This window comes from Bradysia coprophila, chromosome III (genome assembly GCF_014529535.1).
Source record: "Bradysia coprophila strain Holo2 chromosome III, BU_Bcop_v1, whole genome shotgun sequence".
Classification (NCBI taxonomy): Eukaryota; Metazoa; Arthropoda; class Insecta; order Diptera; family Sciaridae; genus Bradysia; species Bradysia coprophila.
The window spans coordinates 4063461-4090974 of NC_050736.1; the positions used below are offsets into that span (position 1 = coordinate 4063461).

A 27514-nucleotide genomic window follows, 5' to 3' on the forward strand; every position below is an offset into this window, starting at 1 on the left:
TAAACCAAATTTCCGGCATTCGGAACAGTGCCGAAAGGCGTTTAATGTGTCCTTGGAGCGTAATATGTCATTTTCAAAGTGTAGTCGGAAGATCGAAAGTAGACACAAAGGAAAATAAATTTTTTTCCGGATTCGATCCTCAACATAACAATTGAGTGTTGGTGAAGCGGTGTATTAAAAATGATTATATGACTCTGTGTGACGTAATAGAAGTTATTATGGAACAGAAAACCGACGCAGACATAAAGTTGCCGTTTCAGTACCATAAACCTCACCTTCGGAAAAATTGTTATCCACATGGAAATAAAAAAGGACACAAAATGCTCGTTTTAATGCTCAATTTAAATGTTGTTTGTAGCTGTATCAACTATATACCTATAGATTTTGACATGGAACTGAATCTATTTCGTCCTAAATGCGGAGAATAAAATATATTTTCTTGAAATCATTGGCATCCCAGTAAAGTTCTACAATAACACCGTAAACACAGCATATATTTACGACAATTTAGTTTTTGGGAGTTGGGTGCTTCACCGAACGGGAAAGGTATACACATACTACACACACGTTGTTGTTGTTGTCAACTTCCATTGTATATGAAGTGGAAAACATTTTTCCTTTTTTTATATGAAATCCGGAAAAGCTTTTGAATTATTTATTTGTGTATTAAGTTTTGTATTTAAATTATTTATGGGATTTTCGTCGTAATTTTCGTTTCTTTTTTTTTGATATGGAAACTTTAGATAATTCGCTGAGTCATGGTCTGATTATAACTGTGTATAACGCTCAAAATACCTTTCAGATTTTATTGTCGGTTATAAAAATATAAGTACATCATTGGCACCGTACACGGCGGACGTCCAATTTCCGCAATAAAATTTTGATTGAACTTTTTTTTTTCTGACAAAATATTTAAAGCTCATAATATTTATATGTCTTGAAGAAAAGATGTCCCACAGCAATCTGGTTACAACTCCCACACACAGTACGCAACACTTAAATAAGAAACTGGAGAATGTGTAAGGTACGACGCTCTTTCATAAAGTATTGATTTTTCAATCAGAAAACGAGCAATATTTACTTTGGCATTATCCGTTAACGTTATCATTTTGGCTTTTGGTAATATTGTCCTGAAATTCTCCATTCATTTTAATGACAACGTTTACACGCATTTTTTTCGTCAAATTTATGAGACGAGATAGTGCGAAATGACTTTATTCGTTCGAACAGGTAATATCTTATTTTTTTCATCTCAAAACCAGCCCACATATAAATTTATGAGTCAATGATTCAACAGAGGAAAAAAGAAGAGAATTACAACGACTGTGCAATAAATTCATCTCAACTCTTCGGCATTAATGTTTCCTTACGCGCTTCCTACACCTGGAAGTCATAACATTTAATATTCCAAGGCCCATTTATAAATGAACGCACCCCCAAAACATACATTTGTGCGAACATTAAACATAAAACTGCTCACATTAGATCGTCACACAAAACATCTGCAAAACACAAATAAATAACTCTTCTGCAAGCTTTCACATTCACTCAAGGGCTTTGTTTTGATATGTATGTATGAAGGGGAGGGTACGCTATTAGCTAATGTGCGACTGGCTTTAGTGTGGCAGAATTCATAATAATGAGAATTAGATGAATTGTCAGGACTTAGAAGGTTGAAATATTTTTGGGTGAATGGCGGTGTAAAATGTGTGTATGAGAAAATGAGCGACAGAAGGTAGGAATGGGTAATGGTAGTTAGACATGTTGAAAATATGTTGTTTATGTAAATTTTTAGCTAGGATTCCCGTGTATTGTGGCCTTTATATGTGCATTAGAGAACAATCTCTGAAATAGTTTAGGTACAAGTCAGAGTTCCTACACATATAATCTCAGTTCCAAAGTATAGACAAGTTTTTGTTTTACTTGAAAAAGGTACGTTCGGTTTTTGCTTCTATATTATACCATTAACATCACCTTTCGTTCGTTTTTGTTGTTGCAGAACGTAGCGAAAAACATACTTAAAATCGACTCCAACATGTCTGTGTGTCGTAACTTTATTCTTTTGCTAAATTCGCAAACTTTGTGGAACAGCAATTTAAGCTTATTTTGTTACAACTCAATGATGGTTGACTGCTCAAAATGGAAATTTCCATATATTTTTAAACAAAAAGAAATCATCGTAAATGCAGCAACGGTAAATGCTATCCTATTTTCAAGAATTTCGCAAAAGTCATCCGTTTGAATAATCTTTTACCGATATATTATGCTCTTCGTCTATCCATAAATAACTTGATAAATCAACTGAAAAGTTCGGTTAATAGTGTGTTGTAGGTCAAATTGAGAAAAACAATTTAGATTGTAACACCTAAAAAGCTACTGTATGAGCTCGTTTATACAAGAGAAAGTCCAGATAACTGAGTACGCCCATTAGCCAGTAAATCGTTTATAATTTATACATTGGACTTGCTGTGTATATAGAGCCTTTGGCAAAAATGCACAACAGTTTTTTTTATCTCGATATACGAACACTAAAAAATGGAACGGGTCAAAAGTTTATGGGTTACACGACACAATTTCCGGATTATTAATTTGTTTCCAAACAGAAATGGCTACAAACACCTTTGAAAGTTTCGGCTGCCAGCCTTTTGGGATTTCAATTAAATTGTAAGCGAACAAAATTAGTATTCATGTGCTACGTACACATGTCCTCTGAATAACGAAAAAAGGTGTCGCTATCTTTCGACGATTTTTTTGCGTGTAAAGTAATTTTCTTTGTGGCATAAGAATTTCGGACGAAATAAGAGAATCTTTTCAGAAAAATCGAGTGCCTTTTAACCTTTAACCTTTCACCCAGTGTATAAATGTATGATTCTTGAATTGTATGTATAGTATGACACCATCCTTCTTTTCCGTACAGTGGGAAGTAGAAAACTTTTTTGAAATTGAACTCGTGTGTTCCATTTGAAATTTATAAATATGAATTACATTTTCTGAGTTTGAACAATACAAATAGAAATATGACATATTTATGTTCAGCTCATACTTTCCTCAGTTCCGGACTTTGTAAATCATAAATTAAATTGTTTACTTTGTCAGTTAACAGTCTGTATGCGGAGCATTATTCTCTGTGAAAAAGGTCGCAAATGATATTTAAATTGCAAATTTATTTAGTTCAGTTATATTCCAGGGAATAAATGGACAAAAATTAAAAATTCTTGAATTAAGAAAAAAATATTTAATTTCGTCGACATTTTAATAGAATGAAAATGAAGTAATTGCATTTAAGAGCGAAAAATGTTCATCTCTCCGTCGCAATCTTTTTCTTTAACTTTGAATAAAAAAAAGGTTTTTTTTACAGTTGTATGAAGCGAAACAGATTTACATAACAAGATCCTAACGAATCGAAAAAAAAGCTAATCCATTTGTAATGCCAGCTTACAAGCAAGTTCCAGGAATTTTAAATTGATTCCAAACAGAAACACCAAAGCTTTTTCTATACGAAACTCTTACAAATGCTTTCCATGCACTGATATAGTATACGAAGCCATCCATATGCAAATCATTTCACAACGTTCTCTGCAAAACGCATTTTACGAATGACTTTGTTTGTCGATGAACACTATCAGTATGCGAGAGATAAAGTTTATGTTTTCTTTAATTAGATAAATTCATAACCTAACCAAACACAACGTACACATAAAATAAATTTAGGTTTGTGGATAAATCGATATTAACTGAACTGCGCCAGTCTGTTGATAAAATTGATGTAGACCATCCATACTATATCCAGAATATGTATGTTATTGTGCTGTTCAATTTAGGTGAACAAACAATTCCTTGTTGTTTATTGCTTTTACATGGCTTTTGTGACTATTTTGTATTTTGTGTCGTTAATGTAATTAAAATAAAAACGAGTGCAAATTTACGCACATATTCAAATTGTTCGGGGGAGAAAATGTTCACAAATAACATTATCTCTATCAACCATAATTCAAGTTCATGCAAACAACTTAATTCACGCCATGCCATTTTTTGCAATTTTTTTTTTTTACTTCCCTTTTTTATCATTGTTCTTAGCTAATGATACATGTGGCGCGTCTAATAGCCTTTTGCATGATGATTTTGTATTCATGTTTGAAATTGTTTTACAACAAAAAAGAACTCGAATCCAACAATGAATGGGCACTTGACTGCCACTAGATTGAGTGTCAAAGATGTATCTTTTGACATAATACGTCTGCTTTGAAGACTGGAATACATATTTATGAGATTATGGTGGAAATGAAAGGAAATTTTTTTCCCTTTGAGAGTTTTGTTATAAAACGAATTCTAGTTAGTTGTTATGACAATAAAGGAATTTCTAAATTTATTGTATGCCGCATTTGTTGATTGTGAGTGATATATACATTCACTCTTCGCTTTGGGAAATATAGATTTTATGTTCCGTATTCCGAATGGAAATTTTATATTTCTGTTTATCTTTCATTATTTCATCCTAGATAATACTTTGTTTTCCTCAAAAAAAAAAAAAAAACGAAAGAAAAAAAGAAGAAGAATATACGACCCCAATGAAATACACGAAGTAAGTAAATAAGTTAATGTCGAATATTGTCATTGGTTCCAGTATGTACTCCCACGCGATATCATGACACACAAATATTATGGAAAATCGAAACTAATCAAAGCTATCTAATGATATCAGATTACATCATGAATTTTCTATTCGTCTTTTCACGTTACAGTGATGCATTCGTCTGTCGTTTGGGGAATATTCGGTGAGAGTTATGCCGATAGTAATCGATAAACAAAAATGGAATTATAGGTCTCTGTTATTCTGTCCTTTTATAGTTTATGCTTTCAAACAACATTAGGATTCTTAATTAGTTTTTGTTTGGTATCTAACGAATGCGACGTCCGATGGAATGTTTATTGGATTTTTTTTATTGTTTGGGGTAAAGACAAGGTCGACGACGATTTCCTTTGTATGTTTTACAAATGACAGTCTTCATTGATATTCACTAAATCTATTCCTTCTTACGTTTAAAATATCTCCAAATTTTTGCAATAAAATCTTCTACTTTATTTGTTTTGGTATATAAAAGACCAGATCATCACTATTACCACTGTCGACAAAAGATGACAATCCATTTATAAAAGGTAAGTTCTGTGTAAATAACTTTTCCCTATAAAAAGACGTTAAGTTGTTAGCAAACACTTACTGATCCAATATAATCGTTGAACAAGTGAATTAAGGTAAGAAACAACTTTATTACCTTTTAGCACTGTCGAACACAATGTTGAAGAGTTTGTTTTTGCATCCTTTATACTTAAAATATTGATTTATTTATGCAATATGCATATTGAGCTGTTGGATAAAGAGTAATTGGGTTTTGTTTTCAATTGAGATAATTCGTGTTTACATTATTAACTTACAATACGAGTTGCAGCTTAATAAACCCTCAAACTTTGTACTAAAATATTTTTCAATTTCTATTTGATAAACGATGGAAATAACTTCTTGTATGATTGTCGACCCCCCGCTTCGGCTTGGATCAACACATTTCACACTAGAAACATCATTTCAATCGTTTTTTCCACCAGCCAATGTGTACTATCTCTTGATCTGTATAAAATAACACAAGTTTTTCTACATAATTTTTACAAAGAAACTTGCAAGTTGCCCGTCTTCTCGATAACAAAAACACCATCCGCCCAGCATGTAATAATGACATGCCATTTTTTTCTGTTTAATAATGCAGGCTAATTTGCAAAGGAATAGAGGAATATTCTTGGGAATATTTTCATCGTATAATGAGGTGTAAATGAGACAGTGTTTTTTGTTGGCCAAATGAGAGAAAACTAAATAATAAATATTGATGGTGCAATTTACTTGCCGAAATAATTTACTTCAAAAATAATTCGAACAAAAAATTTCCTTCGTAACAACCGTAGGCCGAGAGTCTGTGTCCTGTGTGCAAATCAGTCACTCATAAGGCCACGGTTTGAATCCTTTGTAATATTAATTACCCTTTGGTAACGTCTTAACAATAGTATACTATTGTTTTAGGACAGACACAGACGAGTGTAACGAAATTAAGTTTTTAGTTTGAACAATAGTTAGTGCCACCGAGTGATAAATATTTCCTTAGGTACTACATTGAGTTGAAAAAGTAATGAATATACCCATCGTGTGCCCAATAGCTATTTGTGTGTCTTAAATCAACCGTCCCAAACAGGTACACATGTAAGTTTTCATGCAAAGGACCGAAAACCAGAGAAAAATTTTAAAATTGCCTTCATTTTCGGCCCGAAGCATTAAATCAATGGTTTTCTCAATGGCAACAAAAGTTGTATTTTTCGTCGCTGAATCAGAAATTACTTATTCAAAATATAATCGAAATATTAAAGACCACTGACCACGCAGAAATTTAACCTGTTACAGACGGCAAGCATATGGCCAGTATTATTATCTGGTATACTGTTATTTCCATTGATCAAAGTATTTTGTATGCTTGCTAAGAGGACCGAAAGTACTTCCGGTCCTCTTAGCAAGCATACAAAACTTAATACGTAACTCTTTCGGCCTACTCAATCGATACGTAAATAACTATTTAATCGATCTGTTGATTTCAAATGTTGTACTGTCAAGTTTCATTAAAGTACAATCATGCTTGAAGCGCGTTGGCTTCACTTTTTTAACATTTTTAACATGAATTTTACTCTATAAAGGATAATATTACCCAGAGTTTGTCATTATTTTGTTGAAAATTGTTTTTTTGCTTGCTTTGACCAATTTGCCCTGAAGATGGATGTTCATAGCATCCGAATGCAAGGCAATCAATAAAAAATAATGTTCACGCAAGGCGACTTGTTTTTTAAATTGGTCCAAGCAAGCAAAACAACAATTTTCAACAAATTTTCCGCTGACCAGCCACACAACGAACAACAGTCATTTATTTTGGTCGTTGTTATCGATGACAGATGTATAGCAGTAGACAGTTTAAGCCCAAACCTTAAACTCAGAATTTAATGTTAAATTTAATAACCTTAATATCGTGTATGTGTTTGACCACGGCAGAGTAAAAGTAAACCTGGCAGGAGCGGTTCATTATTGAAACGTCAAATGAGGGACCTAATACACTGTATGAAAATGAACTCAAATGAACACTGATATAAGTTGAAAAATTTAATTCGCAAAAAACATAGGGCTACTAGATTATTCAAGCGCTCCTGTCTGGGTTACTTTTACTCTGCTGTGGTTTGACAATCTATCTGTTCAATATTTTTAACAAACATTTTGCTATGTTGGAGAATGGTAATGAGGAATTTCGCGCCGGCGTCATTCACAATGACTCACAAAGTGACATTTTCCTTATACAAAATGTGTCATTTTCTGTATGATTGTGAATCATGCCGGCGCGAGATTCCTAGCAACCATCCTTATAAGGTTATCTTATAACTGTCATACATTAAAGAGAACCAGATGTCAAATATATTGGTTCCAAATGAGAAATGAAATTGAAAATACTAGATTTTCCGCCAACATCTCCTAACTCCTATCTACAAAGAATCCTTCTAGTTCTTCAAAATAAAAGCCGAACACTCGCAGAATTTTGAAAACCGACATATTTTCTGTTTTTTGATTTACTGGTTTTTTGGTGAATTTTGCATGTATTTTTATATGAAGAAATCAGAAACTCAAGTAAAACACAGAAACAGAAAATGTGTCACAGTCCCAAGGTTGACGTATTTGCTTCGTACGAGCTCGTGCTTCCGTCACAATAATCATTTGAAATCGATCGATGACGTTGCCGTTTGAACGATGAGAAATGGTCCAAGGTTTCAATGCCGATTCGCTTTGGAGGAGTGGGAATTAGAAAATGTGAGGACATTGCACTTCCTGCATTTTTGAGCTCAATTAATTCAGTTATTAATCTCGTCACACTCATGTTGCCAAATATATCCGATGAGACAATGATAGCCGATTATACCGACGCCCTAAATGAATGGTCGCTAGTGTCCGAATCACTTCCAGATGTAAAGATTTATCAAAATGAATGGGATGATTTACTTATGTCAGACAAAATGGAATCATTCAATTTTCAATCGAATAAAGACAAGGCAAGACACCTAGCATCTTTACACAACGAGTCAAATGCATGGCTGTCAGCTTTACCTTCCAAATTCGTTGGCACGTTTTTGGACAACAACACGTTCCGAATCTCTACAGCTCTTCGTATCGGTTCCGATATTTGTAAAACACACAAATGCATTTGTGGTAATATAGTATCAACCGATGGAACACACGGACTAAGCTGTTCAAAAAGGGCAGGCCGTCTACCTCTTCATGCAGATCTGAACACAATCATACAAAACGCTCTCCATTCGGCTATCATTCCTTCGAGAAAAGAACCATCAGGAATGTTTCGTGATGATGGGAAGAGAGTTGACGGAGTAACCCTTGTGCCATGGAGTCGTGGTCAAATGCTCGTTTGGGATGCTACATGTTCCGACACACTTGCACCATCTTATTTGAATATGTCATCTTCTAAAAGTGGGTCGGTCGCAGAATTAGCAGCAAAAAATAAACATCGAAAATACAAAGGACTACTGGAGCAAAACTTCTTGATCCTTCCATTTGCTGTGGAAACTTTGGGGGTATGGTGTTTAGAGGCGATAGATTTTATCAACAAACTAGGCAAAAAAATATCACAAGCAACGGGAGAAAGAAAATCAAAGACGTGTCTAAAACAACGGATAAGTTTAGCCATTCAAAGAAACAATGCTGCGAGTGTAATGGCTACATTCGATACGTCGGAAAATATGAACGAGATATTTTATATTTTGTAAACGCTTTATTTCTTGTAAAAAAAAAAAAACGTTTTGTAAAAAACTAAATAAAATGAAAATGTGTCGGTTTTCAAAATTCCGTGTGTGTAGAACAAATGCTGTTTCCATTTTGGGTAATGTCATGGAAGTTGCAGCGCTTGGGTTTTTAACGTTACGTTTTTGCAACGGACTAAATGCAACACTAGAACTCACCCACAGCGCGAGGCTATTAGACCAAAAAAAAATAGCAAAAGTTTATAAACGATCATAATGTAAATTGATGATGCGAATAATTTGAAAAAGGGTTTTTAGTTAAAACACAGCATATATCCGGTACATGAAGTAATTCATCTCATTTTCCATTCTCAGTTCTACTCCATACAATTCTGCATAATAAAATGGAAAAAGATATAAATTTATACAAATACGACAATTGTGGCATAACGGTGGAGTATTTTTTGTCGCCGAATGATATTTACGGTGGATCATTTTTATTCGAGTGAAATGACTAATCTGTAATCTTCTTAAAAGTATTTTGGTTGAGGTATACTTTTTAAACGGAAAATTTTATTGGAACGGCGTGGAAAAAGTAGCCGCACACAAATTAGACGAGATGATTGTGTTATTTAAATTCTCAACGAACTTAATTATACATTTTTCAAATATTAATTTTCCGAGTTTTGTACATCGCACAACATACTTTTTCATTAAATGTTTCATTACGGTAATTCTCAAAAGGAAAACCTTTTAAACTTAATGAGTTTTTATTGTTGCTCCGCAGACTTTTATTCGAAATTACAATGTAAATGAAAATTAAAAACAAAATTAAAACTTGAGAGTAGAAAAATTGGAATTTCGTTGTTTTTTTTGTGTGTGTTCAATTTTCTATTTCACTTTGTCCTATCAGAACGATGCTCAGAAACACACAAAGTTCTTCAAAGTTATCACAAAAGTTTAAATTGATAATTTGTTTATCTATAACATCGAAGAATACCCACCGATCTCAACTTCAAACATCTATAATTATCGAAATTAATTAAATCTTTTATGCATTCACAGTTCACGTATATTTTTGACTGGTGAAATATTAAACCTTTTTGGTGGAAATATCTTTTGCATATATCCAACGTATAGCAAATTTATTTATTGATAATATCTCACAAAATATAAAAACAGTCAGCAACGTATGTTCCTGTCGTCAGCAATATTGCTGAAATTCTTCGATATGCACGTTAGACACGAGTCACGAGATATTCTTTTTTTGGTATCCTATATGACTAACATTTTTGTCGATTTCTTCGACTTGCAGCAATAATAAAAACGGCTGTTTCGTATTGCCTAAGGAATTTGTCTTTTATAAAAATTCGATATATTGCTTTTTGGAATTGTGCAATGGAGAGTGCATGACAGTGTTTCTGCCTTCAGTTATTTTAATTAAAATTGATATTAGACTTGATCGTCACCATTTCAAGGTTTTTAAAATATTTTGTTTACGAACACTTATTGGTGCCAAGGATGTATACATTTTTTTGGGCAAACCTACGTATATAACGAATCCGCCTTGTGTTCCCCACTAAAAAAAAGTTATGACATACACTTAAGTACAAGAAAGACATGACATTATGATGTCTGAAATTTTAATGCTTTCATATATAAGGACGATGAATACAAATGCTTGGCAAGCCTACCTAGCTACCTGTAATATTTTATGATGGACGTACGTGTTTTACCTTATATTTTGAAGAAGAAGAGAAAAAACTTTCTGATCAAAAAAAGTGTGTATGAGATAAAGTCGAAAATTGCAGACTCTGTATTCGACACACTTTCTACTCTACAATTTCTCATAATTTTTCCCCCAGATGTGTAAATCACTTTTACGATTAAAATGAATTATTAAAAAGAAGTAAAAAAAAAGTCTTCCCGACGGCTTCTAAAAGAAAAACATTGCTGGGTGGACTGTAATCTCACAGTATCATGTTACTCATTCCTTCTGGCCGCAAGGATAATCAATTATAGTATTATTTATAGCTTGACATAATTGACTTTCAGAGCTTAAATTATGGAATAGTGAGTTAAAAATAAGTGTAGGAATTGATCGATATGATGTGCGGTTAGTATACTATAGAAAAGTGTGTAAGTCAGTCGTTTTTAATTAAAAATAGATTTATGTTATTATTTATAATGTGATGCCATGGAACTTACCAAAATTTACTGTTGGTGACCTTTCTGATTTCTTTTTTTCACTTTTATTAATTTTTCTTTACTTTATTTAAATCGTTGAATAAATTTCAAACAAACAATTTTTTCTTTTAACAAATTTTTTGATCAACAATGATAATATTGTTCGGCGGTAAGGTGGGGACTTAGCAAACTGTTAAATTTACTAATTTTTGTTTTAACTTTTAATTATTTCAAATTTAGAATTTAATTTATTATTTATCACATTGCACAATGTCACATTGCGTAGACTTTAGATATAAGGAATTGTCAATTAGAAACAAGAAAACGATGGTGTAGAATCATTGCTTTGTGAATTTGTTTTTTTTTAAATCTTTTTTTTTTCAATTTTTTAATTTTTCTTTTTTATCTATTTATAAATTACTTGGTCCTTTGTTCGTTTCTTTTTTTTCTTTTTTAACTTTAAGACATTCTAAGTAAAATTATGTTAAGTTTATGCACGATTATACATTTATGTGTGTAAATAACGAGAAGCTTTATTCTGGTATAAAGCTCGAAATGAAAAATTGTCAAAAATGTGTAACAAACAACTAACAGCAAACTGAAAAAATTGAATTACAAAAATTCCACTTCACTCTTTCCTCTTCGCTTTTTTCGTTTTCCGTCTGGATGAAAATGTTTTTAAAAACGTCGATATCAGGAAAATCACTTATAGCATTTTCATTCACTTTTTTTATATGGGTACAACACTTGACTCAAACACATATCTCTGTGTGTATTTTGGATATTATATGTACATCTATATGGTATGCACATGTGTAATTTTATATACTTTTTTTTATTTGTAAATATATTTTTCTTTTCTATTTTATAATTTTGCTGATATGTTTGGCACTATTCCTCCACTGCGATTGTATACACACGGTTTTTGTATGCTTTTAGTTATATTTCCATATTATTTTTCTACCTTTTTGGGCACACATACTGGGCCACAATCACTGCTGCGATGTGTACGTTTATTTTCCTGTAGACAATGATGAATTGGACATTTTGTTAGGTAACATGATAATATAAAAAAATGGATAATTTTTCGAATTCATCACATGAAAGAAGATAAAGAAACGAATGTGAATTGGAAGGTTTTTCTTTCATTCGCATTTTCTGATGGCCTGGCAATAAAGAATTTATACGAGCATGGAACCATTTGTGGTTGCGTTTTTTTTTTCTTCTTCTCTATTTTGCTTCGGAATAAACATTTCTTATATATGAAAAGAAAATCCCATTCTATCAGCATGTTGTATATGAGTTGTGATATGAGTTTCAGAATTTTTGAAAATTTGGTATGAGTGAATTGGTATAATGATTTTCAACGAAAACTTTTCCATGGAACCTTATGGTTCACAACTACGAATAAAGTTTGGCCTTAAAGCAATTAAAAACGATTTTCCAAATTTAACTCAATTATTCAAGTAAGCAATTCCGACTAACCTTTCCACCCCGACCCCTCTTTCAATCAATTTAATTACCCAAATTGCTTTTAAACAACAATATGGAAACCCCGACTAAGAAACACATATAGATATATTCCGAGCTGGAAATTAGAAAATAAAAACCGATTTCTAATTTTGGTACGATGAAAAGAAGAAAAAAAAATTATTGTTCTTATCAACCATTGCCATCGTCCCATGCGATACATTTTCACAAATTTTCATTTCTTATTATCGTAACTTTTTTTTCTTTTTTTTTTGGGTTTGACAAATATTAAACACACCGATTATCCAACTGTTTTGCCATATATCTACGTCGGTACAACAATTTTTTTTTACCTTTCAACGTCACTGCGTTCGTACGGTATGGTATAGTGGTGGAAACATCAAGTCAAACTAAAGTTTGCGTTTTCGTAAGATATCGAAAGCTTTGTTCGAAGCTTTCGGTGAGACTTTTGTTTTGTTAATGCGATATACGCAGATGCACTCATATTGAATGCGAGAGAAACGGAAAAACAAGGACTGTGATTAGTAGTAGAAGAACTTAACGATCAAAGAGGTTTAAAGGCATTTTGAACTTGATGCTTGAAAATCCAATTTGCTCTCTCGTTTGTAGTTTTTATGATAAGCTGCAAAATTGAAGAATAATAGAAAAAGGTCGAACAGTTCTTTGGTAAAAGGGTAAGTGACCTTCTAGTATTCACACCCCATACGTACGCACACAATTTCAACAAATTAATTTTCGAGTAAAAACATTGAGCTCTGACTGTTGTAAATCGTAATCGTTTTCATTAATTTTATCCACTTGTAAATTATTGAAGCGGCAAGCATACCCTTGTATGATGAATAAATCTCTTACTTCGTTTGTTTAGAATATCGCTAGACCAACACAAAATCTTGTACTTCATTTGTTTAACCATTAATATAGGTACATTCTTATATAAGACCACATTAGTGGAAAGTTATCGTTTATTTTGGTCGTTGCTGTCGATAACAGATGATGGGCCGTTTCTCAAAGCTTAGGCTAAATACTTTCAATTCACTCAACATTCTCATATGAAGAATGTTGAGGGTTTACCCGATTCTTCTTCTTTCTTATTTTATACCTGAAATGCCTAACAAATTTGAAATACTTTATACCTGAAATCAAACAAGGTTTGCCACAAGAAAAGCAACTTCGTCTCGAACCATTCACCATTCCTCGAACATAAAACACCCTTTACAGTTCTTGTAGTATAAATAACTATTATATGTTTGATAGAAGCTGCAGTGAACGTCAAAATAACAATCCCTATACATGTGTAGTGTATTTTATTAGAGAAGACCCATTGGAAACTGTTTTACCACTAAAAAATATACCGCTTTTGTGAAGTTGGCTGTAATTTAGCACATAAAACAGTCAAAAAGAAACAAGGTACTATCATCAGTTTCGTCAACTGAAGAGATTTATAGGTTTGTTCCAATTAACTGTAAACACGAATTTTCACTGGCCGAACGAACATGACTTCATTAATAGAAATCGGTTTTCATACATTGATGAGGTTGCGTCTCTGAGGATGAAATTTTACAATTCGTATAGGTTTGTTCCAAGTAACTGTAAACACGAACATTAACAACCCGAACAACGACAATTTCATCCACAGCAACGTCGCTTACGTGATATTTCATACAAATCGAGCAACGTCGCCTACGCGATTTACAAAGAGATATTATTGAGGTTATGATTCTATGGATGAAATTTGACAATTCATATGGCCTTGGAACAACCCTATGGCCTTGGCACCGAAGCTGACTTTGACATCACTCAATTAGAAGGCCAAACACACACCTGTTGACTATTTTCAATTTTTTTTGATAGCCATTGATATCCTCTATTTGAGTGACGTCAAAGTCAGCTTCGGTAGTGCGTTGCCTTGGAACAAACCTATTTGAATGTTAAAGCTAAGTATGTATACAACCAGCCGCAGCCGGTGAAATGAAATTTTGACACAAAATATATGGGCAGTCTGTAACATTTTTCAGCTCGTGTGGAAAAATGTATGAGAATTTTATTTCACCGTCTGGTTGTGTGGCTGAAGATGGTAAAATTTTTCTTTCGCGTTGTATTTTATAGAGAGATAATATGGCTCCGTCTCCACGTACAGTCCCGGAATTATAAGAAGTTACATTTACAATCCAATTCTCCTTATTCAATCCACATGCATTGTCAACGTTACGACATTTACGTGTGTATATGTATTATATTATGTATTATAACGTGTAAATCGCATGTGGAATGAATAACGTCGATTTAATTGTAATGGTTGAAACTGTAACTTCCTATAATTCTTCCACTGTATTTCTCTGATTTTGGGGAGCAACAAAATCCCGTGTAATTTTGGTGATGTAGTTAAAATTGGCAAACTTTATACAAATTTGATCCATATTATGCATGATGCCATTTAAATGGGAATTTTAATTCACCTGGATATAGATAATTCTGACAGTGACAGTCGCGTTTGTGTGAAAATCCCATAGTTTTTTATTGTTATGTTGGACTGTCATACAAACCTGCCTGTCAAAATTGTCAAAACAACAGATCAATCTTCTTCGGTCGAATGTCAGTTTGTTCGATTTTAAAAACGTAAAATTATAACACTGAAAACGAGTAATTTTGTTAATTTTAATCGAAGTTGAAGGACGACAAAATAAAGTCCTTATAAGGAGGTTACACCGATCACACCTTTACGGTTCGTAAAGTTCGGAAGGTTCGGAAGTATGATTAATTTCATGAACTTTTGACATTTCTTCTATTTATTTTATAAGAAAAGCCTACGAAATAGCCACACTCACGAGCTTTACGAACCATATAATGATTTACCCCCAATATGAGTGACATACAGACATTATAAACAATATATATTACACACTTGTCACGAAGAAGTCGACACTTTCCGAGACTGATAGTGACAAGTGTGTACTCTATTTTATTATATAAGCGAAAACGAGACAACAACATAGACGTGAAGTGTAATTTTTGAATTATTCTCCTAGTTAAGAGCGTTCACCCATTGGCAAAATTCTAGCCTACATTTGTGCGCAAAAATATTAGTTTTTGGATGATTTCTGTGAACCAAAATCTTTTTTTCTCCAAGTGGGTAAAGTTATGACATACAAACCAATTTTATCTTTAAAAGTAACACATTTTTGCATGTTTTAATGGTTTTACTTTTTCAAAAAAAGATTTTCGTTCAGATTATTTTTGCGCACAAATGTAGGCTAAAATTTTGCCAAGGGGTGAGCGCTCTTAAGAGCTTCCGAGCGTACGCTGAAGTTGTAGCCTACATTTCTGCGTTTCGAAATTTTTGATCGTTGATATCTTTTTACGAGAGCCCCTTTAAAAAAATGTAAGACCACATTTTCGAGTAAAAATATGTCAGCTTTGAATAAAAAATAAAATTGTCTGCGAAAGTTCCATGTGCTTTGAGAAAAGTGTACCTTTGATGCAAATTTGGGGCATCGGTACAGTTTTCTCAAAGCACATGAACCTTTCACAGACACTTTTATTTTTTATTCAAAGCTGACATATTTTTCCTCGAAAATGTGGTCGTACATTTTTCAAAAAGGGCTCTCGTAAAAAGATATCAGCGATCAAAAATTTCGGAACGCACAAATGTATGCTACAATTTCAGCGTACGCTCGGAACCTCTTAAGTAATTTTGACATCCGAACACCGCGCGTATGTCATAAAATTCTTTTACTTTACTAGTGAGGTAATATGGCTATTCCCTCACTAGTGAAAACCTTTTCCCTCGCACGTAAAGTACAATGTTATAATTTACACGTGAAATAATTTGATACTTCGTATCACGTATCACGATGAGTAAAAGTATCCGAGGGTTTCAGCGTGGATACGAGATATCAAATTACTATACTGGTATAGTAATGTACTATTAGTGGTAAGTGAGGTAGTTTCCATAGGTGCTCATATGTGGAAAATATTTCATTAAATAAGTCTTTTCTTTTGTGCGCAAATTTAAGTTAATATCAATGTATCTGAACGACAACTGTCAAACCGCCGCAGTTAATATAGGTTTCTTCCACGAATTTTGACAGGCCGAAAACAACCGACCGTCATCCACAGAAGCAAACAAAACCGCAACTTAAACAAATTTGTTTGTTAAAACTTCAAAGTGAGGTTGTGTTGGCTTCTCTGTGGATGACGATTGACACTTTGAACGGCCTTGGAAGAAACCTATAACTTTGCTCAAGTCTCACGATGAATTTTTGGTTACCCGCTTTAATTCTTGAAAACCCTTTCATCCTAATTAATTGAACCTATCTTCAAAAGTGTACGGATCTTTAGAACACACGGGTAATGCAACCTAACCAACATAGATATATGCCACACTTCTCACCACTACATACATCCACTTGCAGGATATACAGACGCGGATACCTTTCAAAGTAAACGTTCCATCTCTTTTCTTCCGTACCATATGAACAATTTGTAGCGATTTAACTGTCATCGTGATGCTTTAAACGGACAGAGTATTGGTGTTAACATATATTTCTCTGTGTAAGCTGTCATTATTTTTTTTTTCGTTTTACGTAGATTAAATTCTGAAATCAATTTTATTTGTCTGTTCATATTTGTTATTTAAAGTTCGTAGCAGTGAAAATCAACAAAAAACGTAAGAAATTTTACCGAAAGTTCCGAATCAATTGGTATCAAACAATCCAATGATGATGCAAAGATAGTTGATACCAGCGTAAAGTGTAGAAATCTAATATTTCATTGCTTGAAGTTGTTCGGTTCATTTTTTTCCGTCACTCGTTCGTACAAAGTGCATGTTGTTTTTATGTTTGTGTAAGTGATTTTTGGTCTTGCAATGTCTGGCTCAACAGACTTTCTTTTGAGTATTTCATTTATAGAACCAAATTGATTTGATGAATGATTCTATTGAATAAATGTCTCTAACTGAAGTGGATTAACAATTCTAAAATGTTACATTACCACAACAAGTAGTTCCTGTGATAGTCTTAACACAGTACACAGTACATGTACGTCAATCATTGTCTTCAGTCGCATTTTTATTGTAGTCTGGAAATATGAAATGTGCGTACTGTAATCTCGATTTTCCACTTCTATCAGGTCAATAACCAATAAATTCGCTACCAAGAAATTGTTGATTCAAATAATAAGTAATGTCCAAAAGTGATCGTCGTTACGTAGTGTATTAGTGGTCAGTGGCTAATGAATGTATTGTCTGATCGACTAATACACCTTGCGCAACTTTAACTAACATTTGAGCAATATATTAGATGAGATTAGATTCATTTCATGGTCCGCAGATACGATTCTAAGAAAGTTAATTCGTCGATAAGTAATGGATGGATTTTGTATATTTCAGATTTAATCGCTCACTGCCAAGGTTATGACATGAAAACTGTATACTAAATGGCACTGAAGAAAGTTATTCGTCCACAAAAATATCCACTGACTTAAAATGTCTTTCGCTTTATCGCCAATGGGTCATCTATTCAAAAACATGACATCAACACGAGATCAACCCATTAAGCTCTCCACTTTTAAAGGAGCTCAGTGGAAACTATTCGAAGACAGAGTCTCCAACGATTCGCTAACGATCAAAAAATCATCCAGAAACTTTGAAAGCAACGACGAAAAATGGCGAATAGAACGACTGAACACCGATGCGTCAGCAATTGTTCGCCTGGATAATAGGGATCGCGACGTCTATGGAACTTGTCCGGAACAAGATACATTTCTCGGAGTTTTATGCAACGACTGCTCGGACATTATCAAACCATCGTCTCTGCAAAAACATATTCGTAATCGACATTGTCAACACCAGTCATCGTCGACCAATCGAACAAATTTTTCGGCGTCTTCGATTAACTCATTTAATACTCATGACAGTGGAAGCGACATGAATGCTCGTTATGCATATTATCCATCAACCGGTTCGAGCGCACATTACACGTCAACAAACTCGAATAACAAATTGAAAATTATGGTGAGCTCAACAGCATCAAAAAATTTGAACCAATCGCCTCCAAAGCCAAAGAGTAAGTCGATAGTTTACACTAAACCAAAACCGAAAAATAGTGGGAAACGAGGACCGACAGGCTCGGAACAAGAGTCACCTTCAAAGTCGTTAGAAAGTTCTTTACAGAAAGTTTCCTTAGAGCAATTTAATATCAACACGCAAAAAGTGAAACCGATGATCGTTCTCAGCAAGACAGTCGTCTCCAATGAACGTAAGCCGTCTCATGTTGGCAGAAGGAAATTGTTGTCTGCATTAAAGGGAAAGGACTGGACTGCTTTCTCTAAAATGGCTGAGAGAAATACTGAAACTGGCTCTATTGACACTAAATCTGCAGATATAAGCAGCACACGGAAATTAGATATTATGCGCTTAGACTTCAGCGATAGAGGTGTGTTTGGAATGGCGCCAGAAACCGAAGAACTGTTAGCGGTCGTTTGTAAGGGATGCTCTACAGTCCTGAAACCGCAAGGCATGTTGATACATCAGCAAAACCGAGGTTGTCTTCATCATGCCACGTCACAAGCTGGGTCATCGAGTTCAACATGGTCGCTGACTAACAGCAGCTATTCCGATTCGAACCGCTATTTGTCAAAGTTCAGCTCTACACCACAAGTGAAACTACATCCGATCCCAATTACGACAAGCAGTCTAGTTTTATCTATGGCACCGCCAACGTCATGTTCTGTATCACCGCAGTCGCACCATAAATCCAAGAATCGTTCTGGCAGTCATTCCAAAAGTAAATCGAAACACAGCAAGAAGGGAAGCAATCTACCGTCACCTTCCATTAACCTTACCGATGCAATGTTTAATATTGGCACGGCGTGGTCATCGGCATCTGAAACATCATCGCAAAGATCCAATTTCTCCAACAATAATTACGACGCAACCAGTTCTAAGTCTGTGACCGACTCGTGCATTTTAACGAGTATGGACACAACATCTGTGACGATAGCATCATCAAGCTCATCGTCAAACTCGTCCAGTTCATCTTCATCCAGTTCATCTTCATCTTCATCGATGTCATCGACACATGGAAATAGAAATTCTACATCTCAACGGTGTCTGCCTATCAAAGATCGAGAGTATGATGCGGATAAACATTGCGGTGTTATATCTCCCGAAACAAATAAGCCATGTACACGGTCTCTTACCTGTCGATCACATACGATATCTTTACGGCGAGCGGTTCCCGGACGCAGCAAAAGCTTCGACAAACTATTGACCGAACACAAGAACGCCAAAGAGAATTTCCTTATGACATCGTCCCAGTCTACCGAACTAACATCGAAAGGTTTACGAGTTAAGGTAAGTATTTCGATAGGTGGCAAAATCTACAAATATTCATTGGGAACTTTAATTGCAGTCGTTTGCCGACATCGAGTCCAGCAGCAATTCATCATCCAGTTTCGATTTGGATCGTCGTGCATCGCAGACATGTACTGTTAACTCGAACAGCAACAGTTGTTCTTCGCTAAACTTGCAATCATCTGATGTTCCAACATCATTACCGGCATCGCTACTAATGTCGCCCATATTGACTAATATCATTACTTCTTCAAATACTTCCGATCGCAATTCAAATAGTCCATTCTCAACTGCACATGCAGCGAAGTCATTAGAAGCAGAATTTTCAGAAGAAAACGTTCACATGGAATACCTAGACTATGATGCAAACGAAAGTCAACGATTCCAAAAGGGTAAACGACCTCCTTCGTCCAATGAACTGGCAAACATGTCCGAGCCGGCAAAACGGATGCGAGTGGTGAATTTGGATGATATGTCTCGTGTTAGTGATAGTCATAGCGTTCGAACAGTAGATAATTCAAACAAAAACAACGCACTGGACGAAGTGGCTCCACTGATGGCCACCCAATACATTGTTGACGATGGCGATCAGGCGGTTTATGAAGGGCAAATTAATCGATCATCGGACATGTCGGGAATTGAGAATGAGACAGTAGAAGCGCTGATGCAATCGCTATCGCCGTATGAATTTAGCTTTAACGAAATGGGCCAATTGATGATAACGGAACCGATATTCGCAAATGAAGAACCAAACACTGCCGCACAAAACACGAACGTCATAGGCGATGATGCTGTTGTGGACCAACAGTTATCGGAATGTAATATCAATGCCGATGACTTGGACGACATTGATCAATTGGTTGCACCAATCTTTGAGAATTCTGAAGGTAAGACTTTCGATTGTCGACAAATTGTGTGCCTTGTGGAACGGTTGAATTTAAATGAAAATTTTTTGTTTGTCAGCTGAAGGATTCGATCTAGTTGCATACACCATGAAAAAGACATCCGACTCCATAAGTGATACATCATCACCGATCAAAGAAAGTCAGCGATCGAACTACACACTGCTGCTGAAGAATAAACCACGTACTAAACTGCACGACCAAAATTGTAACATCTCAGGTGTGAACGTTCGTCGGCTGGCTGAAATAGATCAGCTCGTATCTGGTGGCGAATCGATTGACGTTGCAAATAATTTTACTGATGAAAAAATCGGACCAGAATATCAGAATTTATATTCCGACAGCGACGGTACTGATGATGAGACTACTGACGAACAATTCGATTTGAGGAGCGACGAGCACAGCTTATTTTTCGGATCAAATAATTGCTTTACTACAGATGTGATAGATCAAAACGGTGTTGTGCCTTTGGATAGCGGTAATGGATACGGTGAAAAGGAGAACACCGACGATGTGGACGATTTTCGTGGTATACGGAACTGGTATGGCAGCATACCGAAACCATTGAATACCAATCGGTTTGGTATGGGCAAGACAAGGGGAGGCAGTGCTTTGCGTCGTAACATTTTGACGGCCAGAAAGTCAAATCCAACACATCAAGCGTATAATTACGCTATTAACAACCATTCGATCAAATTCAACAGCAGCAATCATGAAACGACGATCCGGTTAGACCAAAATGGTTCCAGCACGAATACGTTCCAATTACTTCGGACGAATGGTAGTGTCAGAGCCAATCAGATAATTGCGAGCAATTCGGCCAGTGGGAATGGTGTTGGTGTTGCTTCGGTTTTGAATCGTACAGGTGGTCGTCGTATTGGACAGATTGTTCAAACACAAAAATTGAATCGACGACTAATGACTTTAGGCACAGCATTCGATAATGTCACTGCTGCGACTCAATTCGTTCGGCCGTTGAATCCGAAAGGTAATCAAATTGATGATAAATTGAAAATTCTGAAGCGGGGACTGCACAAGCCCGCGACTGTTCCGGGGAACATACGGTTGAGCAATATTCTACCGACCGGTACGACAGTGAATGGATTTTCATTGGATGACATCATAGGTGTGTATAGACCACGAAACGAACGAAATATATCAAATCATTCGACGAGCCATTCATCTGCTCACGAGGTGAATGGAACAGCAAAGAAAATGAAAACTTCCACCCAAAGTAGTCACAACAGTACTAATGTCAAGGCCAACCACACGTCGTCTTCTTCGTCCGGCGGTCAAAGTGTTTTGAAAAGCAGCGTCTACGCATCAGCCTACAACCCAAAACACTCTTCCAACCGAGCCAATCATCGCGGTACGAGTTCTGCAACAGCGCCAAATGTAACAACCACAACTGTAACTATTGCAATGACTCCATCAACCAGCAACGGGTCAACAAATAGTTTTCCACCTGCGGTTCCATCAAATCAACAAGGCAATTTGATTATGGTAAATGGCACGTCATTGGTTAATAACGCGAATCGTGGACGTTCTCTAATAAAGCCGAGCTTATATTCGCGTAGTGTAAGCGGTGGAAGTGGCAAAGGATCAGCTAGCGGTACTGCTTCTAATCCACGGAAATGAGACGAGGACTCGTTTCTAATCATCACCTATTCGAACTCGAAGCGATGAATTTTGCTATCGATTTGTTGAATGTCCTGGATGTAAAGTCCGGACAGGTGGTCTTTTTGTACGAGGGCAAAAGGCTGATCAAATTGAAAAATGGATTGAACTGATTAAAGCGGCCAATATAAATTTTTCTTTGCTTAATTATCCTCATTGCTTTACTCGCCTATAAAATCTCAACGTTATTTGGCTATAGTCGTGTTATTATATCGAATGTTAATCGATTCCAATGGACCGAATTGATGGCATTACATTTATTAGTGGTGATAATAGTCAATAAAAAGCTAAAATTAGAATTAAATCGACATCCAGTACATACAACTGACACTATCAATTAACTGTTCTTAACAACTTAAATGTCAATACGTGTAAACATGAAGCGTTCATTATCTGTAATTTAATTTAATTTAACTTTATTGTTAATTATCAAAATAAATCAGTATTAGGGAGAGTCTATTGAACTACGCCAATTTATTTTTCTTCATTTACTTGGTCTAATGGTCTAACAAAACCATCTCTGAAATATCGATGTCACACCATCCACTGGCTGCCAAAAGGCCCATCGGGGGAAAGGTCCATGAAATCTTCGAAAAGCCAATAAATTAAAAATTTTCATATAAAAATGCAAAGGGCTCTTTGGGAAACGCGAAAATTCCTAGGCCTGTACTGACACCATCTCTTTCGATAAGAAATATAAAAGTGTCTCCCGACTTACGTTTTCAATATCAACGAACATAGCTCAATGTGATTCAGCCGGCAGAAAATCTGTGCATTTTGGAAGCATCCAGAGCTAATTTCGAACAGAATTTCGTTAGTACATATTAAGCTAAGTTCGCTGATTTCGAAAGCGAAAGTCAGCAGTTGTACATGCTCCAGAACAAATATTTTCGGATCAAATTCATCGAGTCACTACCCATACATATTTGGTGTCGTTGGAAAGCTGAAGCCAGTAGCAGTCAGGGAAAACAGTTATCCATTGTTTCTGTTGCTTTTTGGTTTCAGAACCATTACAAGCTCGGAAAATTAGCCAAATTTTCCCCATATTTTCAAGTGTTCATATCTCAGTGTAGGTAAATTTTAAATCCAATTAGACCATATCTGCCCGAAAGTACTCACAATTACCTTTCCAACTTCATCCTGATGACTACGTAGCTTTTATCTGTCAGGAAACAACTCTATAAGAAAAGTGCACGTTTTCGATTTTTTTAGCCACACTGTTAGCAGAGCAGGAATTGACTGCGACTAACGGATATCAACTGATATCCGGACTACAAATAGAATTCCGTGTTTCCCTTTCGGGTGTTTATTTGAAAGTGACTTGAGACAACTCTTTTCTTAACTAAGCTTACTAGATCTTACAATTCATTCGGCTCACTACGTTCAATCACAGAACACAGTTATTATCAAGTGAACTCCAACACTTCCCCTCAATTGATAATAACTTTGTACTATGTCTGACCAAAAATGGTCCTAGTTCGTCTTCCCCTCAATCGATTCAACCTGACCAAACCATATCATGATACGTCTTCCCCTCAAATTAGCATTCAATTTGTACCAAGGTACTGTTGCAATCGACCAACATATTGACCATCGACCGTTGTACCGCATCGACCATTGTATCGCATTGATCATTGTACCGCCATATTCGTTGAACCGCTGAGCTATGGACCATGACTTGACCGTCATGTCCGTTCTTCCACCACTGTTGCCTCGAAATGATATTTTCGTTGATTGGACCATCGACCACATTGCCAATTGACTTAACCGTCATGTCCGATTCTCCACCACATTGTATGGCTTCCCAAAGAAAATCAGCCAGTGCTCAAATATTTTGCCTATTGCCTCTAGCCTCTTGCTCAATTCTTTTGCACGATGATTTTGCACCAGTATGACATCTCGCAGAATATCCGCCATTGCTCAAATGTTTTGCCTCTCGCGAAACCTCTTGCTTTTCTCTAGCCTCTTGCCTCGCCTCTTGCTCAATTCTATTGCACAATTCTGTCCACTGGATTAATTTGTTTCCAAAAACTATTTCTACACAAAGCCAATTCTAAACTTTTCAGCTCTTCAGCAAATACCAGAACTTCGATCAATTTCCGCAAATGATATTGACTAGCCTGGGCCCATAACCTGTTAGCAGAGCAGGAATTGACTGCGACTAACGGATATCAACTGATATCCGGACTACAAATAGAATTCCGTGTACCCTTTCGGGTGTTTATTTGTAAGTGACTTGAGACAACTCTTTTCTTAACTAAGCTTACTACAATGAAAGTAAATTGATAGGTATGGCCAAACGTTCAAATTTGTTCTAGCCGGAGCACATACGGATTTGCATGGCACCACCTCAAACGAACTCATTTCTAGTGCAAATTTCCACTAGAAATTAGTTCGTTTGAGGTGGCGCCATGCAAATCCGTATGTGCTCCGACTTGTATGGACTGGCCATACCTACTTATCTACTTTCATTGGCTTACTAGATCTTACAATTCATTCGGCTCACTACGTTCAATCACAGAACACAGTTATTATCAAGTGAACTCCAACACACACAAGCATCGAGGATGGAAGTTTAATGGTAGTTTTGGCTTCTAGGAACCAATAACTTACGAGGTACATATAAAAAACTTAGCGAAAAAATACAACCGATTACGGTAGGTAGGTTTTCAAAAGAATCCCTCTGATCCAAAGATATCTAGACGTTTGTAAAAAGCATTTTTAAGTATTAAGCCTATTAAGCGCTATTCCTGCTCTTCCTGCTTTGTCTTAGTTCTTGTAGCGACATGTAGGTACCGCTAACTACGCAACAACACGAACAACACACCCGGCCAAAAACCCCAAAATGCGAGTGTATGGGTTGACATTAGATAAGACCTGTACGGTTAACACTCGTAGAGTCTAACAGCTTTAATTTTATTCGCGCAGCACTTTGAAAATAATGTAACGTTTTAGACCAAAGACTAATGCAATATTGCCGTTGGCGATTTGTTTTCCGAGTAAAATGTGGATGAACTATTTTATTGCGGCTCATAAGGTGAGATGTATTCTCTAAATAATGTTCTTCGTTCGCTATGTAGGGAAATGCGTTTCGCATGGGTCTGCACTGAAAGTCGTGCCAATTTTTATTTAGTCGATCTCGTCGCATATGATATGTTTGTCAACATATCACGTCAACAATTCCCTTGAGTAGTTCTCGTGAACCTGAACGGTATGAACTTCGCTTTTATCTGTCGAATTTTGACATGATTTAATTTACATAGAGGTAAAAAATCCATGCAACTCCTTCGTGAAGATGGACAAGAACTTGGCTCAAACGGAAGCATTTGACTTTTTATCAAATGAAGCTAAAGGTAACACACCATTTTCTGGGTGCAGTTTTTGGTTTTAGTGCTGTTATTAATAAACTTACATAATGCAAGCTGCTCACTTTATATCAATGTCCTTTAGATTTATATTTAGGTACACATGTGCCTGAACTATACGAAATTCCAACATCAATTGAATTTGTTCGGGATTATGTCGCCAAAAACTTACCTGTTGTGATACGTGAAGGTAACAAATTTACTTCCAAAAATTGTTGTCAGTGCCATAATATGAAAAACATTAATTTCGAAATAGCAACACTGGATCACTGGCCAGCAATCACAAAATGGAATTCGAAACACTTTAGGTATTTTGTTGATCAATATAATTGTAGTATGTAGCCTCCCAATGATTGGGATTAAATTTCTGCGTGCATACGACAACCATTCCCTCAACCCTCTTGTCTATAGTATTCAAATTCATAGTCCCATAGAACGTTGATGGGCCGAAAAGATGTTACAGTTGCAATCACACCGAATGGATACGCGGACGGTCTAGCTGAGAAGGATGGTGAAGAGTATTTCGTAATGCCATTGGAAAAGCAAATGACGATGAATGAGTTCTTGGACACGTTGGACAATCACCATCCGTTGGTGCATTACATTCAGAAGCAAAATTCTAACTTTACGGATGACTTCAGTGAATTGTGCAGCGATATTGACGCTCGCCTGCTAAGCTTTTCTGCTGAAGCATTTAACAAGCAGCCGGATGCTGTCAATTTTTGGATGGGAGATGAACGAGCCATAACGTCTAGTGAGTTTCCCTTTCCATCAAAGAGTAATTTAGTTGCTAATGAAACTTAATCTCCGTTTCAGTGCACAAAGATCCGTATGAGAACATTTATTGTGTTGTGTCGGGCTATAAAGATTTCATTCTTATTCCACCGGTTGATTTACAATGGGTACCCAGAGCTAAGTATCCTTCCGCTCTGTATAAACAGAATCATCTGAATGAAGTAATTGTTGATCCAATTGTAGACGGTACGACCTTAAGCTCTACCAGATGAATCATTTGACTAATTCAGATGTATTCATTTTTAGATGCTAAGGAACCAATATCTGTGGAGTGGGTTAGCATTGATCCCCTGAAACCGGATCTCGATAAGTATCCAGACTATGCCAAAGCATCAGTTTTTGAAATTCGTGTCAATGCTGGAGATATTTTGTACTTGCCGAGCTTGTGGTACCATCACGTACGGCAAAGCCACAAATGTATTGCAGTCAACTTTTGGTACGACATGGATTACGATGCTAGATATTGCTATTATAAGATGATGGAGAAATTATGTGGTTTCGGTTCTTGATTTCATGTCACTGTTAATTGTGCCAAAATGTTTACTGCCTTTACTGCCTTTCATCTTTTGTTCTTTTTATCTGAATAATTTTTTCCTGTATGACTGAACTGTATTTAACGAGGACTGTTGAGTTGAAAATTAATAAAATTGTTGTCATTCATTTGAATTTAAAAGAATTTAGTCAACTGATCAGCTTAAGTCACAGCCAATGTCTGTAGACATTGTAAGTATGCACTAGGGTAATGTGAACAGTCTACAGTCTGAACAAAACATCTACCCGCTTTATGTTACCAAAATTATTTATACAACCGAGTGATGAATGCTTTTTTAGGAACTAGATGAGAAGATTGTCACTCGATGCCAAAGGCCGAGTGTGACAATACACATCGTGTGCCTAAAAAAGCATTTATCATCGAGTTATAT

The 27514-nt window shown here is 35.7% G+C and overlaps 3 protein-coding genes across 10 annotated transcripts in view; 2 read left to right on the forward strand and 1 right to left on the reverse strand.

Annotated features, from left to right (window-relative positions):
• Positions 1–12892, reverse strand: part of LOC119078382 (synaptotagmin-7) — a 39868-nt gene extending 26976 nt beyond the window's left edge. For 2 of the 5 annotated variants that reach the window (XM_037185914.1, XM_037185887.1), the window contains exons 1-2: positions 12779–12884; positions 11032–12031 (exon numbers count right to left, since the gene is read on the reverse strand). The gene's annotated coding sequence lies outside the window, so the exon portion shown is untranslated. Of the gene's footprint in view, positions 1–11031; positions 12032–12495 lie in introns of all 5 variants that reach the window. The other 3 variants (XM_037185903.1, XM_037185909.1, XM_037185895.1) reach the window with 3 other exon arrangements.
• Positions 12893–17030: 4138 nt separating this feature from the next.
• Positions 17031–22896, forward strand: LOC119078434 (serine-rich adhesin for platelets-like). 3 transcript variants are annotated; one of them, XM_037185960.1, is made up of 5 exons: positions 17031–17167; positions 17629–17820; positions 17888–19852; positions 19911–20739; positions 20816–22717. In XM_037185960.1, exons 3-5 carry the CDS (start codon positions 17984–17986, stop codon positions 22390–22392), a joined length of 4275 nt encoding a protein of 1424 aa, XP_037041855.1. In that variant the 5' UTR covers positions 17031–17167; positions 17629–17820; positions 17888–17983; the 3' UTR covers positions 22393–22717. The 3 variants fall into 3 exon arrangements, with proteins under 3 accessions (XP_037041855.1, XP_037041846.1, XP_037041863.1); XM_037185951.1 differs by lacking the exon at positions 17629–17820 and having other exon boundaries at positions 17032–17167; positions 20816–22896; XM_037185968.1 differs by lacking the exons at positions 17031–17167; positions 17629–17820 and adding an exon at positions 17203–17343.
• A 2682-nt stretch (positions 22897–25578) lies between these two features.
• Positions 25579–27251, forward strand: LOC119078448 (bifunctional peptidase and (3S)-lysyl hydroxylase Jmjd7). Of its 2 annotated transcripts, XM_037185990.1 has the most exons (7): positions 25587–25642; positions 25695–25784; positions 25882–25986; positions 26053–26104; positions 26231–26550; positions 26613–26777; positions 26838–27251. In XM_037185990.1, the coding sequence occupies exons 2-7, from the start codon at positions 25727–25729 to the stop codon at positions 27098–27100; spliced, it is 963 nt and encodes a 320-aa protein (XP_037041885.1). In that variant the 5' UTR covers positions 25587–25642; positions 25695–25726; the 3' UTR covers positions 27101–27251. The 2 variants fall into 2 exon arrangements, with proteins under 2 accessions (XP_037041876.1, XP_037041885.1); XM_037185981.1 differs by having other exon boundaries at positions 25579–25784.
• Positions 27252–27514: the final 263 nt, after the last annotated feature.

Bases quoted from the DNA above. Each gene is read 5' to 3' on its own strand.
- LOC119078434 (XM_037185960.1), top strand. From the start codon at position 17,984: ATGTCTTTCGCTTTATCGCCAATGGGTCATCTATTCAAAAACATGACA. The intron at 19,853-19,910 runs GTAAGTATTTCG...CTTTAATTGCAG, and splicing joins CGAAAGGTTTACGAGTTAAG to TCGTTTGCCGACATCGAGTC. The intron at 20,740-20,815 runs GTAAGACTTTCG...TTTGTTTGTCAG, and splicing joins AATCTTTGAGAATTCTGAAG to CTGAAGGATTCGATCTAGTT.
- LOC119078448 (XM_037185981.1), top strand. From the start codon at position 25,727: ATGGACAAGAACTTGGCTCAAACGGAAGCATTTGACTTTTTATCAAAT. The intron at 25,987-26,052 runs GTAACAAATTTA...ATTTCGAAATAG, and splicing joins ACCTGTTGTGATACGTGAAG to CAACACTGGATCACTGGCCA. The intron at 26,778-26,837 runs GTACGACCTTAA...ATTCATTTTTAG, and splicing joins TGTTGATCCAATTGTAGACG to ATGCTAAGGAACCAATATCT.